Source organism: Cephus cinctus, unplaced genomic scaffold, assembly GCF_000341935.2.
Source record: "Cephus cinctus unplaced genomic scaffold, Ccin1 Ccin1_scaffold1719, whole genome shotgun sequence".
NCBI classification, from domain to species: Eukaryota; Metazoa; Arthropoda; class Insecta; order Hymenoptera; family Cephidae; genus Cephus; species Cephus cinctus.
The window spans coordinates 127749-145784 of NW_014333959.1; the positions used below are offsets into that span (position 1 = coordinate 127749).

An 18036-nucleotide genomic window follows, 5' to 3' on the forward strand; every position below is an offset into this window, starting at 1 on the left:
GACCTTCCCCAGTCAGCACGCGTCACTTCCGTCGTCAGACCCTCGAAAAAGCCCAACACGGGCTTCTCGTCGCGAAGCGAGATAAATAATACATCGACACGGGTGACTACTTAACGTTGAAAAGCAACGTGAGGTTGGCCCCTGAAAAAATATAATTGCCTAGCGTGGAAAGTACTCGTACTCGTACTTGTACTTTTTCTTGTATCGTCTACTGTTTGGTCTTCATCAGCCGCAAGAGTCACCTTCGGTAGATCTGGGATGCTCGCGCGAGACTTTGGCGCTCGGGCGGTGACGGCAGCGAGTGCAGCCCATAAATACAACCAAATGTGACCGAGCGCCGTCAGGAGAAGACGAGCCTAAGAGACGCTGGCGTATCGCGAATCCGTTACGAAGAGACAGCCGTGAGAGACAATCCGAAGAAAATAATAGACCGTCGGTGAATTTCTGCCATTCTTTGCGCGCAAAGGTGGAGGTAATTAATTGCGGGTAAAGCTTGAGGTGAGATCGTTATCGCGGTACACTTTAACGCCACGTTCAGACGGAAATGTTTTAAAACTTGGTTATACGGTCGCTGTAGAATTATTTATCATCTACTTTAAGCGTGCAGACTACATATATATATATATATATATATATATATACACGCGTTATGCACAATTATTTTTCTCAATGGAAGCACGGTGTATAAGGTTATGAGCGTTTGACGTATTTAATTTCTTTTTTCTTTTTCGTACTCCATAGAACCGGTTGATTCACCTTGCTCGTCACGCTCGGTGATACGAGCTTAATTCTCGTGAATGCATACTCCTAAGGGATAGCTCGTTATCTATCGTTATTTAGTTCGCCGAGAGGAAAAACGTTTCTTAGGTTACTCCTCGTCGTGATCATATTCGAGTCTTTGGGCGGCTTCCAGAACTCATGGCGGTTCCGTCTCTCTGAGCGTGGAGTATCGATCTGACGAATTCCCAACGACAACGATGCTAGAAGACAAACGACGCTGCCCGCAGCGTCGCAGTCGCCGTCGCGCCGCGACCCACGTAACACAGCGGTAAGACAAAGATAGGAAAGAAGCGTAGAACCAGCATGAGGAACAAAAGGAGATGCATGAAGGCGAGAGGGAGGGAGGGGGAGAGAGAGAGAGAGAGAAAGAAGGGGAAGTGGAAAGAGATAAAATTCACAAGCGTAAAGAGAGACAAGCAAGAATCTCGAGAGAGAGAGAGAGAGAGAGAGAGAGAGAGAGAGAGAGAGAGAGAGAGAGTGAGAGAGAGCAATTAAGCCGAATGGCCAAGACGAGTGTCGGCGTTACGAAAATTCCAGAACGGGCGACACTTCTCGGGCCTCCCTTTTCTTGGTAGCATCAGCCTGATTCCTTCAGGTCCATCCACAATTGGCGACACGGTCTCCCTGCCATCGGTATACACACGTAAATACGTTTTTACTCCCAGAGTAGCAGTATCTCTATCTCTCTCTCTCCCCCTTCCCCCGGCCCCTTCCTCCCCCACTAATAAAACATCTCGGAGCTGACCAGGTCGAACGGCTCCCCATGATCGCAAGCGAGGCACACCTGCGCCATGTGCCAGAGCAAACGAAAATGGCCACTGGTGCAGCAGTCTGAACGGCGACGTCTATACGCCCGTGCCCTATTCTTATGAAATTATCGTTGATACACAGCGACAGAGCCGATGTCCATGCAAGCGACATAATGACACACGGCAAACACAAGAAGAAACGTGCGCACGGCGATTCCAAGTACAACGCGATGACGTAAACCCATCTAGGAGCTCTGTATAAGCCTGCGTACAAGCCTAGGTAAGATAATCTCGTTAACGCATCGAGAGAGAGTCGAGGCGAAGTTACGGAGCGCGGCCTCTATCGAACGACAAAGGACGCGCTTCCCGGCCAAGTTAAATCGCGTGTGTCTCCTCCGCCTCCTCCGTCGCCCTGGCTCGCCGGCGTCTTGGCGAGAATTTCATTTCGTTCGAATTCTATACGAGCGTCGGACTGGCTGACTGTACGGCTCCGTTCGCTCGTACGCTTCGCTGAGCCACAGGAGGGACTGGCGACTCGAGTGCCAGGTACGCGTTAACCGACACGACGTGGAGGTCCGTTGGAATGAATCGGGGCTGGATTTTCTAGGCCCGGACTAGAGCTGAAAAGCCCTCCTGAGAGAGAGAGAGAGAGAGAGAGAGAGTGAGAGACGGTTGAAGCCGAGTTACGGGGCGCTGGGTCGACCTGGGTAGAAAATAGGGTGGTGTACGCTCGTATAGTCGGAGTTGGTTGGATCGAGGCAAGAGTGAGAGAGAGAGAGAGAGAGAGAGAGAGAGACCCTCTTACGAGGACGGCTGGCTGAGCGCAATGGCCTCGCACCGAATTCGTCCTGTTAATGGGTGGGGACTGTAGCGCCGAATAAGGTTCGGCAGCGAGCGTTACGAAAAGGTCCGCGTGGAGGAGCGCGCGTCTCCTCTACGTCGTCTCGAACGCGAAATAACTCTAATGGAAGAGGTAGGCGAAAATCCTTTTGACCACGTCGGCCGAGGAGTCCTTGAACGATACCCGAAGAGCTGTGAATCACGCGGTATCGTGAATCACGTTGCCCTTAGTCCTTAAAGCCGAATTCACAATTACGGTGTATCGCATAGAAGCGACAAGTCAGGACACTATTATACCATACGATCATATATATGTATTTATATCAGAACCTAACCTAATCTAACCAATTCCACAACAAGTCGCACGATAACACTCCGCAAACCAAATGAATTCCCAGCCTCAATCACGCCGAGTAAATTACACGTAAAAAAATTATGATTCTCATTAATTACACGAAAAAAAAAAACCTTCCAGCAATCACCGAATCTACAACCCCTCTTGCCCCCGTCTTTTTTTAATCGTAACGTCATCTCGTACGCGTCGCATGACCCAGCGTCAATTTATCCTTCTGTGGAATCGCGCTTAATTTCGTACGCGTGAGACGGGCTTCACTCGTCGCCGACTAGTAAGCAGCGTTTGTTCTATTTGCTGTGTAGGCCGGACGACCGGACGAGATACCAAGGCGATGCGCGATGGGAGATGACTTTCTAGGTATAGAAACACGTAGAGTGCAGCGCGATACAGTACTGTCCCTCCCGTATACATATCAACGTCGAGCACTCATTCTCACTCTCTCTCTCTCTCTCTCTCTCTCTCTCTCTCTCCACATGCATGACTCTGCGTCGATGGCCAACAGAGCTACCCAACGTTCCAGCCTCTGTTTGCGCTACGCTGCACGCGTAGAAAATCCTCGGCAGTATTAAGAACGCTATATATACGCATTACATTATACATGACCCTAAGTACAATTCACAGTTCGAGATACCAGCATGGAATACAAACGTAGACTTAACGCAGAGGAGACAGTCGGGCGATACACACGACGTCCCCGGGAGAAGTAAAACGCGGGTAACGATAATACCAGTAGGAGTGCGTATAGGTGCCCTGGGCGAGTCGTCCTGCCGTACTTAGCTCAGCTTGGGTTAGTACAGAAGGCAGTGGCTACGATCCGCTCCTATCGCCTTGCCGTAACGTCACTGCAAAAAATAACTCGACGCCAGCGGCCACTCGGCGAGCACAGCGCAGAGTCCGGGGCACTCGCGTGAGAGCATTCTCAACGTAGCGATAATACTCTCGACGATCAGTTTTCAGGTGGCGTGGCCAAAAACCGAGCCTAGAAGGTGCCTACGGATCGGCCAGGCTGTGGCGAACGAACGATTTTGCCACGGACGAGAATTCTACGCTTACGTACGTAGGCGTGGACGAAAACGGGCTAACGCGAACCGAAGTATAGGTGACGAAGGAGACAGCCGGTCCCCGTCAGTTGGGTCCATACGTGCGACAGTGTATACGCAGCCTCCTGATTGAGTGTCAGAGAGAGAGAGAGAGAGAGAGAGACCGAGCGAGGGAGCCAAAACAAAGAAGGAGCGAAACCGACCAAGCGTCAACGATTAAATGCCGATTGGCAAAGTTCGAGAAAATTTTCAACGAGCGACGCTTTTATCGCGCGATATAAAGTCGAGCGACAAACGATCCGTTAAGCGCGCCTCGGCCGTAAAACAGAAAACGCGTCCCGTCCTGTCGCTCGCATCGCCACCTGGCTGCGTAGCAGCTCCGCGAAGTTTTTCGTATGCGTCGTGCCGAGGCACGTGATCACCGAGCGACCTCATGAGAACGCAAGGAGGAAATACCGAGGAGTCACTGCGACAAGAGCATCACGGATACCCCGCGGCATCTCTGCGACACGTAGGCGTCGGGGTACGAAGACGTTCGGTGGGGCGGAGGGGGGCGGCGTTAACGCGGTACGAACTCAGCTTTTTCCACGTCGTGCAGGGCCGGTCGCGTTAACGCCGGGAGAATAGCCGAGGCAGTCGGTATTGCCAGTTGGGAAGGAGAAAAAAAGAGAGGAAGGGCAGGGCAGGGCAGGGCAGGGCAGGGGGGGAAGTAAAAAAATAACACGCTTGCGTGCCAAGGTGAAGGAACGGGTGCAGCTCTCGGTGCTGGTGTCCGAAAGCCGCTGCATCGAATCCGAGTGAGTTGCAGCTGCTCGATACGAGGATTCCCGAGAAATTCTAATGAGTCCATATTGCGGTTGGGAATATGTAATTCCGAGTGGCTCCGAGTGTCCCCTGCCGCCCCTGTTCGCCGCCTCGCGGTGCACCGAAAAATGGGGCCACGTTGCCATTGTAGCCATGAGAATTAATGTGACGTCAGAATGAATTTTTCAAAATTAGGAGCAAGATCAGCTCGCGGCACGGGATCTGGGGGCTTCGCGTGAGCCCATGAGTCTCTCGGACATAAGGATGACTGGCCTATCTCGCGTTCTTGTCCACGCGGGAGAGACCAGCATCCAGCGAGATCTTCCTGCGGAATTGGAAACTCCATTGAAGTTCCTTTTTCGCGTGATCGGCGCATTCACGTAGGACGAGGAGGCTGATGGCGATTGGGTCTCGTAGTAACAGTGTGCGCGAGAGCCATCCGTATAGCCGCCGACCATGTTCCGTGAATCCGTTGGGTTGCGAGCTGCTTCTCTTTCTCTCTCTCTCTCTTGGAGTATTGAACGAACGAGCGAACGAGGAGAAAGAGAGAGAGAGAGAATGAGACAGGCAGCGAGAGAGACAGAGAGGGACCGAGAGTCGGTTGAGCCGAGGGAGACAAGCAGAGATAGATGAAGAGCCGAGAGAGAACAAAAAAGATAGAGACAGAGAGAGAGAGAGAGAGAGAGAGAGAGAGAGACCAAGATAGGGACAGGAGCGGCAATAAGGGAGAGAGAATGTGAAGCAGGGTAGAGAGACCTGCCGGAATACAGCATAGCCAGAGAGACGTGTCGACTATATATCCCCTGGCCTCTCTGCCAGCGCCAGCCAGCCATCCCAGCCAGCCTACCTCCATCCAGTCCCACAGTCCTCTCGAAAATGCGACGGTAACGCTGGCCGCTCTGCCGATTTGCCGCACACACACACCACCTCCCTTACTCCAGCTCCCGCGCGCCACCCAGAACCAGCCACCCTCGACTGCCTACTTTATACCGTCCCAGACCTCCAATCCCTCCCGCCCCCGCTCCCTGCAGTCCAATCGCGAACCTTCGTGCCTTCCTATACAGATTACAGAGAGCCAAAGTCAGGACAGTGCATACCTAACCCCCGTTCCACGTATACCTACTGTGACGTTGGCATTTTGATCCCACGTCACAGGAGTATGCGAATTCGGCTACCTCGTGGGGCCTGATGGGTTACGGAGCGTTTCGCGTTGGACTGACTTTATTTTAAGAATTTTTATTTATCTCCCCCCCTCCCCCCCTCCTGGCCAGTATTTCGATTTATTTGAGCTCTTTAAGCAAATCCGAGAGGATTCGATAAAATTTCTATCGAGACGGGGCCCGAGAGAGCCAACTACGGGCCTGACTGAGCGCTGTCGAGTAGAGGTGACGTCAAGACCGGAGGACACGACCTGGCGGCTCGACTGCGCGAAGCAATCGGCGAGCGTCTTCAGGATCACACTGCACACAGGGGTTGCAGAAGCGGTAGGAAGCCGAAATTCGCGGGACTAGAGGTGGACGTGATTCCCGCCTCCCGGAAGCGGCACTGGAGCCATCCTAACCTACCAAGGTGCCAGGATCTGTTTTATCGGGATCGTCAAAACAATTGACGATCGCGAACTCGTTACCGATGTAACAGCGAACCTGATTGACCCAGGAGGTGGTATTACGGGATAGACGCGCTATCGGTACCGATTTTTAAATTTATTTTATCGTATCGTCATCCGTTTAAGGGACCTACAGTCCAGGAGAGTGTGTTCCTGTGGATGGTAGGACCTACTGGACAAGCGATGAGAGACGCTCAGGGCTGTCCTGGCTGTCTTTAAATTGACGGGATCGACCGATCTCTTCTCTTCGACCTACCCTTACGCCTCATCCTGCGCTTTCCCGATCGCTACGGGTCCGAGGATATCTAATCCAAGGACTCTCACTTCCTTCTTCCCATTCTTCCAGTTTTGCGTCTAATCGTTCGATCCGCGTCTCGCGGGATCGTCTCCCTGGCAAGTGGGTGCGCGAGTGCCCTACAGTACCGTTTAATATCGCATCGTCAGTCGCATTATCCCAGCGGGAACATTATCGTATAAAGTCGTTCGGGCAATAGCCCAGTGCGTTCTGTACGTTCTCGATCTGCTTCCCGTGCCCGTCACTTCTATCCAACAGTACTCTCCTTAGATTTCTCTATTTAAAATAAATCTAATCCTGGATTTCCGTTCCGTGAGTTCGGTATAAAAAAATTTCACTACTTTTTAAAGCGAACCTCCCTAATTTTCACATTTTTATTATCGTCTCCCAAAGCCAGCGCCCAACCGCCGTAGGAGCTCACCAGGGTGTCCTTATAGGACTCCCCCCGTCTGGTTATACCCGGCTCCCAGTAAACTCAGTATTTTATTAATTATTTCCAATGCTGCCATTTATTTGTACACCGTAAAAAATGACGTTACAATATATATATATCCACATATCCATACACGCCAACAGGACTCGGCTCCCGTCATCCTCTGGGAAAACCTGCGAACCCGGTAAATCGTTCGCACGAGCCAACCTCTGTACCTGCCCCAGAATCATCATCCATACCTTCGCCTACCCCATTGAAAACGACCTTCGACGTATCTGTCATGCGAAAGAGAGTCTCGACAATTATATCCTGGAACGTCAATGTCTCTCCGCGTGTCTATTTATAGAATCCAGATACGTAAAGCTCCCTCACACCGAATAAATATACACATACACGCAGCGACACAAACGTCCCGACTGTTTCACGTTATCCACACAAGCCACATAACGCCATATCGCAATGAGCAGAACGACCCACTCACGTAGCGCTTGGTCCTCGTTAAAAGAACTTTTCCTGGAATACGAGAGCGATCGAATGCGGGATCACCGAAATGGTCCAGAAGGACCTACGAACGAAATTGGAAAACTCGCAGCTTCCAAAAACAACTGAAAAATCATGAGTACGTTTTTTCGTAGGATCGTAGCTACCCTCCCCCCCTCCCTCCCTACCTCGTTACACCCACGGGATTAACTGGCTTCATAGTTTCTCCCTCGAACCTCTGCCCCTCCCCCCTCACCCCCCGACGGTTCGAGAAACCACATCGATCGGACATCGCTCATTCCTCAGAGCCGTCTTTCACTATTTTCACGTTGGACTCCCATTCCCTCGACCTCTCAACCCCCCACCCCTCGTCCCTCCGAGCGTTATATATAAATTTTCCCTTTCTACGAATACTATTTCACGGAAAAAAAAAAAAAAAAAAAAAAGCGACACTCCTTCGGCACGTCTTATTGCGATATCGACCAGCCGCAGTCTGATGCACGAAACGGTCACACGAGGGTTGTGGCGCGCGAGAAGCGTTACGCTTCCGTTTTGATTATGTCGCGTTTAACATGGACGATCAATACGCATCGACAAGTCGTAATCGCTTGACGATGACAATTATTCCTGTGAGAGCGATGATGTTATTTTGACGACCAAACGCTTTGATAGGAAGATACGATAGGAATCGAGGAGTATACGAATTTTATAAATTCTTAATGCCATAGCCCATACCCGTTGTATGTATATACATATATATCCATAAATATGATTGAACCGTACTTGAGCAAAGAAATGAGAAACAGTCAAGCTGATCGGTATGCATGAGCCTCGCAAAAGTCGTAACGTTAGAAATCACAGGAATTTTCTTGGCGCGACGAGTATACGTATAATTTGACGCCACTGAAGGATTTGACGTTGGTAATGAAAGCAAAGGACAAATAAAGCAATCTAAAGGTGAAACCTCGATTGGCGCTCCGATGACGCCCCGAATGCCAGCAGGAAGATTCGATTCCGAGTAAACACGTATACCGTGTGATATTCTCCCGAAATTTTGCTAACGATCTTATCGAAGGTAGGGCAATTGATAAGCGCCGGTCTAGAAGAATGTAAATCGGTACCGCTAATCGGAGGCTTATCAAAGTGTCAATAAATTATCAGATACATAGCTGGGAATCGAATGTACTGTACTGGGCATGATAACGTAGTGTTTCCGTGAGTCTGTTATAATAAGGAAAAGACAATGGAGACAACAGCACATAGGCCGAACGATCGAGTTCGCGGAGTCTAGATTCCTTGTCGGTAACGAGTAAAGTAGCGTAAACGCGGCGATACGGCATAAGCAGGGGATTGACGGTTTGTAAGACAGAGAAACCAACTGTAGGTCAGAGAGCCTTGTCTGGATATGCATTTTGGCCGCAGAGAGAGAGATAGAGAGAGAGAGAGAGACGAAGAAAAATAATCTAGGCGAAGGGAGGAATTACGATTTCGAATGATAAAAGTTTCTTGAATACGATGAAAGTTAAGCGACAGACGAGTAAGACGATTCTATTGAATTCGCAGAACCGGTAATCAGTTTGCCTATTGATAATCAAGTCGCTTAATAACTCGATGACACGATTACAAAAAACTTCATTGAAAATATGCTCGGAGACTTTTTCTTCTTAATAATTGAACGGCGTATAGAGACACGTGCTATTGTGTTATGACGACGACAATGTCGATTATCATAACGAGCCGAGGAGCCACTGTGTTCAATATTGCTTTGGTGTATTCGAAACTCGCTAACGATCTTCGTCGCGTCGTTGTCAGAGGGAATAATCAGGTAGCCGACGTCGGCGGAAAATAGGAAGAGTTTAAACAAAATGAAATTAAAGGACAACCAAAACGGTTCGGTGTACTGCCTTTGCCGTTACTATTGCCTTGTATATCGATACTGTACTTTGCCTTTAGTGCAACAACGATAAACAGAGGGGGCAGTGAAAGGATATATATAATATCGAAGAGATTAAATTTAAATCTATGTACTTGAATAATTAATAATTTCATCCTTAAACAAATCTTCTGTGCAATGTTCAATAAGCTCCAAGTTATAATGGAGATTATGAGAGACTCCTTGAATGACAATTAAGCGGCTATTATATACTGGATGGTTTTTTGAATTTTTTTTTTTATTCAAAGTTATCATTTTCTTTACCGCGTGCGTTCAATTTGTGATCTCATTGCCTTTGTTTCCTTCCGTCACGGTTTCACGTCCTCAAGATTTTTCGACCTTCCGGAAACGATGCGCTGGGATGATATTTCACATGGGAGGACGTCGCAGGAAGCACTTGGAATGGCTCGGAGAAACGAAATCTCTAAATCTATAATGAACGGACCAAGAGAGATTGTCCTATCTTTAGGTGTAAGAATGGAATATTTTATTCTTACCTTTATGCTCAGCGCCCTCACCGGAAGTGGCCCTCCGCTCAACTCCTTGGTAACTCGGGTTGTTACTCGTAGCACTTCTCTCTTCTCCCTTTACGCACCGGTACGTCTTCCTTTCTTCTCGCTCCCTCCGCAGCGCCAGAGCCTCTCCCTGTCACTCTCTTCTCTGGTCGATGAATTTTCTTCGGAAGAGAGGACCTCTCTTATTTCGTCTCACTTGGCGATCGAACTCGTCCCTTCCCCTTTCTTCCACTTCCGGTAGCAGTATTTCTGTCTCCCTCTCTCTCTTCAACTCTCTCACCTTCACAACAGTTTCAAATTATACGAATCTTTCAATAGAGTTCTTATAGAATTCACACTGGATCACATTAATCACGAGTAATAAAGATCATAGGTTATGTTTTACTTATTTACGATTTTCAATAGACTCGCACTTTTATCGCTTGTTTATATTCGCCGTCCGATCTCCTAGGATATAAAGATTAATCAATTATTCATCCAACGTGCACTCCGTTACCCCATTTTAGTTTAGCCTCGTTCACGAAATTATGCGTGTTAGTAAAAAAAAATATTAAGAGCACCGAACGTACGATTACTTGTGCGATAATAAGTAACGCCAAGACGTCGAGCGTCCGTGGTCGTTTTTCTTATAGTGTTCTAGAGCAAAAGAATTGCCCTCGTAAACGCGTTAACGCATCCCAGCGACTCATTACCGACTACCAGACGCGTGTATGATGTTTTGTTCCAGGACAGTGCATATCAAAAACACGAAATACCAAATAAAAATCGATCGACTGAGAAGCTCACAACGGATTCCATATACATAGATATAATTCACCTCTTTCAAAAATGCTATCCGCGTCCCATTTATTTGAAAAATATTTTACAACGTATATGGGATACTTGTTCAATAAAATTTGGTTGTGATATTAGCCAAGGCTCGATTCAAGGTATCCGATAACAATTGTATTCAGGACTACTCTTTTTATTATGCATTTAATTTCTACTAATATAAAGCCCGAGAGAGCAGGAACTACAACTGTCAACGCTGCTACGTTCGTCCACATCGCAAGTCTTCGTCTTCATTAATGTTAATTGGCATTTAGCTGCGGTGACAGAAGAAAGTGTTAAAAAAAAGTGAATATGATCTACACCTTAAAAATGATATTTCTAGTGTAACGTGACTTTACGCAGAATCCGTGTGATGAATATTCAAGCACTGCTGCTCGTGTAAATTAATACTGTTTACAACACGACGACCACTGGCCGAGTTTTGATGTGTATAACGTCTATATTATATATGTAGATATATAAAAACATAAGGATTCGCATAAATTGTAGAGATTTCGCACAGTAAGAGAATTGCAATAAAACATCACATAATTGCACAGATTTCTCGCTATCTCCATTACGTGCACATTCCGCTAATAATTGATTGGCTTATCGATTGAAATCGCACGATATTACACCGGGATTACTATCGTTTCCTTACCTCGGATACATCATCGTTATAAACACTTTTAAACGTATCTCTGCTCATAACCCACAAGCTCACAATACAATTATCTAAATGAAGTAAAACTATCAAGACCAAATTATGAATCGCGCGTCCCACCATTAGCGTCATACATATGAATGGGACTAGTCAGTGGTGAATAATTAATATTACAACTCGGCATTGCATTATCATTCCATGACACCCTCCTTTATGCTACATAACGAGCTACATCATAAATTTCACATCGAAGCGTTAAAACTGCCCTGACGAAATTCATTATCAAAATATATTCACATATAAAACTGCCTTGATCATTATCCCATGCGATTCCGTGTCACGAAATATTTTCTTGGTTATTCTCATTATAATTACACGTCACGAGGATCTCTCCTTACCTTGCGAATAATCTCATTGGATAATAGAGACAGGAGGAAAGCAAGAAGAAAAAAAATGACCAGTTTCTCAAGCTCTCCCTAGACTTATCCCTTTTTCTCGGCCTGCCTCATTCTCACTGGACAATAAAAAGTCCCCCGTTCACAAGTTGCGGCGTCCAGTAGGCACGAATTGAGAAGCCTCGCGAACACAGAACGCAGCACATTCACCAAACCCGAACACTGTGTGTACATAGATCACTCGTCGTCGATTAATTATTAATGGATTCGCGAATTCTCGTCGTAACCGCGAAACTCTTCCCCAATTTTCGCGTTCACGTCCGTGCGTCGCGGGCACTCATGGGGGAATGAACCGGTGGCGCCGTAAGAGTCGACCGTGGCGCCCTCGCGAACTATCAGGCGCCTCTATCCTCTCTCGAATGTATAATAGATATTTACACCGATAGACCACCTGGCCCCTGCCGCCAATCTAACGGGTGTCTTTAACCAATCTCTCTTCTACGACCTTGCACAAGAAAACTATTACAATTTCCTATTGCAAATCCAACGACGTATCCTGCAAACATGTTGGAGTGAAATAAAGAAAGAGCCATAGCAGTGTATCCTGACTAGATGACATCTTTCATGGCTTCCCAAGGTCGTCAGAAGGACGCGTTACCAACCATAGATATTAGATATCACGTACTTGAGAACTGGAACTTCCGCAACAGTTAAATATTATCAATTAGTACAGTGATGTCACGTGCTTTTTTTTCTTTATCATAACAAAAAAAAACAACATACGAACCGTTACTAATTTCGCAATGGAGCTTTTACCTGAGAGCTACAAAGGATACTTATTTACGATTGAATTTAAGAAAATGAGTACGAGTAATACAATGTAGGCCCTCTAAAGGCTGTAGACCCTAGATTACGGGAGTGTTCTCAAGGACTCTTTGAATCTTAACGATAAGACTCGTAGTCGCTTCATCGCATCGTATGCAGGCAGAAGGGACAACTCGATGCTCCTACCAATAGGTATGTACAGAAGACCTCGCACGCCTATTTTCGGTGACTCTTGAAAAAGATTCTCCCTCGAGGGAAATTATTCAAAAGCTTATACTCCAGACGAAGGGCTACCTAGGATGAAGAGGGTTAAATCTATACAGGGATAAAAGTAGGAAGCCTCAGTCTACTGCTCAGGGCGTCCTGCTGATCTATTCCGGGTGCCGAAACGTGTAATTAGGAATATCGAACAAAGCCCGCGGAGTCAGCTTCGTCTGCAGGCGCAGCCGTCGCTTTCTTGGAATAGCAAGAAACGCCGGAAGCGCATAGGGTGTGTTATATAGCCCATATATACATATATATCACTATATACTATACTCTGTACGCCTGTCCTCGCCTCTAGAATCGGTATAGCTTAACATGGCTGCTGGTACCTATACAGTCCTATACCGTACTGGCTCAGTACTCAAGCCCAGCCCGCTTCTCATAATTATCGCAGCGCTCCGTCAGTACGTATCCACCTTAACATCTACCTACGTACAAACATAAGTACATACGTATACGGCAACGTCCGGCCTTTTAAAATATCAGCACTCCAAGCGAACCAGCAAAATTAGTCCCTGCCTATCGTCTCCAGCAGCTTGAACCACGGTCGAGACTGGACGCGCAACGGAAGAAAGAACTTGAGAAAAGAAAGGTTCGGCGTGCAGGGGTCCCTGTTACGGGCTACTAAAAAGGTCCTGACGGAGATAGAGAAAGATAAAATGGATTCCACGTGAACCAATGTTACACCTCCAAATTATAATCGTCAATTCACAAGAATTCACAAGAATTGTCCAAATTCATTTATTTCCTTCTTGGCGAAGCTTCACTGTTTTAAAATCTCAATAGTTTTCTGTAGAACCAATGTCACACTGTACCATTTAGCAATGCTTCGTACCGTCTCGTACTTATTCTTGAAAAAACGTCACCGCTCGTACTGAGAATCGTCGCGCTCCTATGTCCATCTATGATATTTCTAAGGTATTAATCGTTGAATTCGTATACCTAGCTGAGTGTCCATATGCGAATTTTCTCTCTTTCTCTCTCCACGCTGCCAGGTAGGTGGACCCTGGATAAGGGATCCCTTTGTAACAGAGGACAAACAGCCTCAAGCCGGATTGTCGATCCCAGTGAACGTCTTCGTTTTCTCCAAGTTATATAGGAGCGACGCCACGCTCCTCGTCGTTTCTACAGTCCGGGCGAGATTCGAAGGGGAAATTTTACTCGAGCCTGTCGGTTTGGTATGGGTAGTGACGCTGATGGCAGAGTGGATGTTAGTGGCGAGGGGACCGATGGCATCGAGACGCTCCTCGCTGGGATTCTAGTGGTAACAGGGTGGATCAGGATGACTGGGGGAACGCAGAGACGTCGCGGAGAGGAAAGCATTGCTGTTCTCCTGTTATATATGTATACATATAGCACGTATGAACACAGACAATCCACATTCACGTATCCACTCATCTACTGTTATACGTAGGTGCACCGTAAAGCTTCGCATTGCACGCAAACCTCTAACCAGCTCGAATCGAAGATGTCCGTGGAATCACGCAAGGTGAGGAAAAATTTTCTGACAAACCAGGAACAACGCCTGCTGTGCTCTCCGTGCTCCTTGTTCATATCGTGCTGCTGGTCTTAACCTCAATTCTAATAACTGTATGAAGTATCACGGGAAACAAGAAATTGACTGGGATATCTCGAAAAATCCTCGTGTTTGCTACACTTTCAAACCTTTGTATTGTATTATTTTTGTACTGAAGCTACTTTTGCCAGGACGCTTTACAGAGATGCAAAAATTAATTGATGTGATTAATAAGTTGGCTTTTTGTTTTTATGTGATTTTATGACTATGGATACGTATGGTTTTGGCGGGGATAGGTACGTGCTTGGAATTGTATGTATTGCATGGGGTGCATGAAAATTGTTTATTTTAATTGTTGATTCGTCTGTTTGTGTGTGATATACGTAAATCATGATAGGGGATAATTGTTGTTTATGTATGATGATAATGCACGCTAATTAGTTTGACACGGTCCAATGAATGTACAAACTATTTTATCGACGTTGTTTTGTAGAGGGCAGCACCTTGTGAGTAGCCGTGATCAGAACTCCGTATCTACTTTACCGACCGTCATTGTTACCATTGGGATTCGTTGATTTGCATATTGTATAAAAGTCAACTTGAAGCTTCTAGCGCCATCTTATGAATACGAAAGCCTTTATCGAAATTTAAATTTGATGGATACGGTAAAATACTATTTTTGTATTGAAAGGATAAGCGATGGAGTTCTATTGGAGTTGAAGGATCAAGTTTGTAATTTTGATATATTTATTCGTATTATAAATTTTGTATAATATATACACAGATTCTGAGTTACATACACTTTTCATATATTTTTACACTCTGCAGTGATATTTACATAATTCATAGAAAATATTTTTTCCAAACTTTTCCTATAGTTTTTATTTTGTTAAATAAGGAACACAACATATACCATTGAAATAAAAAGAGAGAATTTATTGTACAGAAATATTATTATTTCTACTGCTTATTTCTTTTTGTATTCAATATTACCTATTCAACGATAGCAGCTCGAATTGCTATTTTGCATTACTATTCATAATATCCATAAATAATGAATTTCACAGATATTTCATAACCATCTATCCAATCCATCTACCAATCTACTTCATGTCCGATAATTTTCATTTAAGATTTTTCCTAGTAGCGATTCAAGATGCTCGTCACGGTTTTACAAGTTTCCAAATGAGACGCGCTATAAATTTCAGAAAATTCTATAGCGTGCCAATCACGAATATTATTTACATACATTCAATCAATGATATTTCGGATAAAGATTAATTCGCGATTCCTTTCGTCCAAATCGAATGATCGGCAGTATAGGGAAGTTTTCCATAAGCCAATAATTCAGTGTCAAGAAATAGTTGAAATATGTTCTCATAAGATAACCAATGATCGGAACAGCTGTGGAATAAAAAAAATATTGACGTAATTGAATATTATAAAAAAAATTTTTTACTCACAGCACAAGTATAACACGGTAACTCGATACTTGTGGTTTAGCCAACTATAGAGACCCAATGGTTTTTTATCTGAAAAAGCCAAAAATCGTTAATTTCTCACGATTAATATTATTACAATAAAATCTTTTCTTTATATCGTTAAAAATTACTTACAGGGAACATTCACCAACGAATACGTAAAATACATGAGGGCATCGTAATCCAATGAAAGATCAGTTATCCACAAACCGTTCACTAAAACTTCGCACATTTTTTCAAATTCTTTTGACACATTTTCAAAATACTTTCTATATACTTCACGCTGTATTCTGTAACAGAGCTTTGTTGTTTCTGCCGCATTTTTACGGCACAAATTGAACCTGTTAAACAATATCAACATAGACAATAAATAATTATCCATTCAATTGATTTATTAATTACCCAAGAAACGCATAAAAATGACCCAAATCTCAAGCATTACTCAACCGTTGCCAAGTAAGGGCCCAATCTTATACCTTTTGTTGGGCCAGTACCTCTTTGTTTACCTGTCCGAAATCCCAATCATGTGACCGAACACTCGCCAATAATGATTAATGCCCTCGAGTTCCTCGGGGCTACTTAAAATACCCAATTTTTTCGGCTCCACAAGGATAAAACCGAAAAAGCCAAATTGGGTCAATACCATGTCCCTTTGCGTTATTGCACCATAACCTGCAACTCTGGATCTTTTGCTGTTTGAGCTATGTTTCCAACGAATCGTGTTCAAAGACTTGTACCACCTAGAAGCATTTAAGTACGAATTAAAAATTTATTTAAGAATTGTATATTTACATAAATTCAAATTTTTACGTAAATTTCTTTTACATATACCTTGATGTAATATCAGTTACATCGCATGTGTACCAAGTATACATATGTAATAGAGTTTCCAGATAGCGTCTGAAGGCCGTGCATTGTGTACCGCTTTGTTTAGTATAAATTAAAATCTAAAAAATATATTTCACTATTTTACAATGAGTTTTCAAAAATCTTCATTCCAAATTCAAATTTCACCTTTAATATATCGGGATTAGACAAAACAGCCATTACACCAGTCAAACTTGCTACTGCGAATGCCAACTTGTTGTTCTTGTAATATTCTTGTCCGCTGAAAATGAATTTTCCGCAATTCAAAAATAATTTACACATTCTTCACAATCACTTACATTTTAAACAGTCTCTCCTCGTACCACTCTGGAAGATCTTCCGATGACAAATCTGCCGGTTCCTCGTCAATGACTTCCTTATCGTTCATTATAAGCTCAAAATGATCATCAACCGTTTTTGGTTGCACTAATAATTAAAGAAAAAAGAATTATAATTATAAAATAATTTTTAAAAGTCAAAATTAATTAATTTACATACCATCGTCAATATGTTCCTTCTTCTTAACGACCATTTTTAACGAGCGTTCGTTATAACGAATAGACAACAAAAAATGATCCAAACAAATTTCCAAAATATATTGGCAAGTATCTTCGATCAATTATTTATCACGTTATTCTCGACTCTCGAATTCCCCCGCTTGTTAAATATTAATACAAAAAATTTTCTCATAAATAATTATGTGTTGCAGGTATTATAACTATACAAATTATATGCTCAATGTACCTTCTAATCAGTCTATCACTTTCTCGTAGTTATACCAATACCAAAATTTTCACGAACTTGAAAACAAAATTTTATCAATATTCGCAACTGTCAGCGCATGCTCATTTCTTATATCGTCTTTTTAATCGCTCAAGCTGTTTAGAGGCATATCCTATCGGTTCAAGCGTCGACATGCCACTGAGACAAGATTGAAATGTACAGTGGTAAACTTGCACAAATTTCGCATCAACCTTGCCCAGTTACGTCACAGGCCCCTCTCTGCTCTGATTGGCTGACATTTCGCACGAGCTCCAGTCATGTCGCGACATCAATTTCTCTTTCAGGGGCCATACTCACACGCACCGAAACGTAAATAAGTCCCTCAACTGTTAAAATGATGTCGCTTTAAATGTGACGTCATCGCATCCTGCGGAATCTAAACAAAAATACGATCCCTATTGGCTATACCCTCATCCATTAGTATCACGGCTGTATCTACTAGTAGGTAGAGAGAGCGAAGGGTGAACACCGAGTGAACATCCGCACAGTGTCAAGATAACTTTATACGTATATAGTTATACCTTATGCCACTTTGATAACATGTTTCCTCTTCTGCGGTTTATCTTCTTCAGGCATAGAAATGGTAAGACTTACCGCACGA

The 18036-nt window shown here is 44.6% G+C and overlaps 3 protein-coding genes across 9 annotated transcripts in view; 1 reads left to right on the forward strand and 2 right to left on the reverse strand.

Moving 5' to 3' along the window:
* LOC107273550 (bromodomain adjacent to zinc finger domain protein 2B) overlaps window positions 1–12056 on the reverse strand; it is a 72189-nt gene extending 60133 nt beyond the window's left edge. For 4 of the 6 annotated variants that reach the window (XM_025090922.1, XM_025090909.1, XM_025090911.1 and 1 more), the window contains exons 1-2: window positions 11703–12056; window positions 9813–10277 (exon numbers count right to left, since the gene is read on the reverse strand). The gene's annotated coding sequence lies outside the window, so the exon portion shown is untranslated. Of the gene's footprint in view, window positions 1–9812; window positions 10278–11301; window positions 11658–11702 lie in introns of those variants that run through there. The other 2 variants (XM_025090903.1, XM_025090904.1) reach the window with 2 other exon arrangements.
* A 1343-nt stretch (window positions 12057–13399) lies between these two features.
* On the forward strand, window positions 13400–15024 carry LOC107273560. The gene is made up of 3 exons (XM_015751902.2): window positions 13400–14132; window positions 14203–14277; window positions 14798–15024. Exons 1-3 carry the CDS (start codon window positions 13969–13971, stop codon window positions 14877–14879), a joined length of 321 nt encoding a protein of 106 aa, XP_015607388.1. The 5' UTR covers window positions 13400–13968; the 3' UTR covers window positions 14880–15024.
* Window positions 15025–15214: 190 nt separating this feature from the next.
* On the reverse strand, window positions 15215–17808 carry LOC107273562. Of its 2 annotated transcripts, none has more exons than XM_015751906.2 (9): window positions 17397–17808; window positions 17151–17309; window positions 16976–17078; window positions 16800–16893; window positions 16617–16732; window positions 16292–16525; window positions 15921–16126; window positions 15768–15836; window positions 15215–15708 (listed from the first exon to the last, which is right to left on the reverse strand). In XM_015751906.2, the coding sequence occupies exons 2-9, from the start codon at window positions 17182–17184 to the stop codon at window positions 15560–15562; spliced, it is 1005 nt and encodes a 334-aa protein (XP_015607392.1). In that variant the 5' UTR covers window positions 17185–17309; window positions 17397–17808; the 3' UTR covers window positions 15215–15559. The 2 variants fall into 2 exon arrangements, with proteins under 2 accessions (XP_015607392.1, XP_015607391.1); XM_015751905.2 differs by having other exon boundaries at window positions 16952–17078; window positions 17397–17793.
* Window positions 17809–18036: the final 228 nt, after the last annotated feature.

What these genes read in the sequence shown, in the direction of transcription:
- LOC107273562 (XM_015751905.2), bottom strand. Translation starts at nt 17,184, where the DNA reads ATGGTCGTTAAGAAGAAGGAACATATTGACGATG. An exon ending in GAGGAGAGACTGTTTAAAAT is followed by an intron (nt 16,894 to 16,951) that starts GTAAGTGATTGT and finishes ATTCATTTTCAG; the next exon opens with CGGACAAGAATATTACAAGA. An exon ending in CTAATCCCGATATATTAAAG is followed by an intron (nt 16,733 to 16,799) that starts GTGAAATTTGAA and finishes TATATTTTTTAG; the next exon opens with ATTTTAATTTATACTAAACA.
- LOC107273560 (XM_015751902.2), top strand. Translation starts at nt 13,969, where the DNA reads ATGGGTAGTGACGCTGATGGCAGAGTGGATGTTAGTGGCGAGGGGACC. An exon ending in GCTGTTCTCCTGTTATATAT is followed by an intron (nt 14,133 to 14,202) that starts GTATACATATAG and finishes TGTTATACGTAG; the next exon opens with GTGCACCGTAAAGCTTCGCA. An exon ending in TGTCCGTGGAATCACGCAAG is followed by an intron (nt 14,278 to 14,797) that starts GTGAGGAAAAAT and finishes GTTGTTTTGTAG; the next exon opens with AGGGCAGCACCTTGTGAGTA.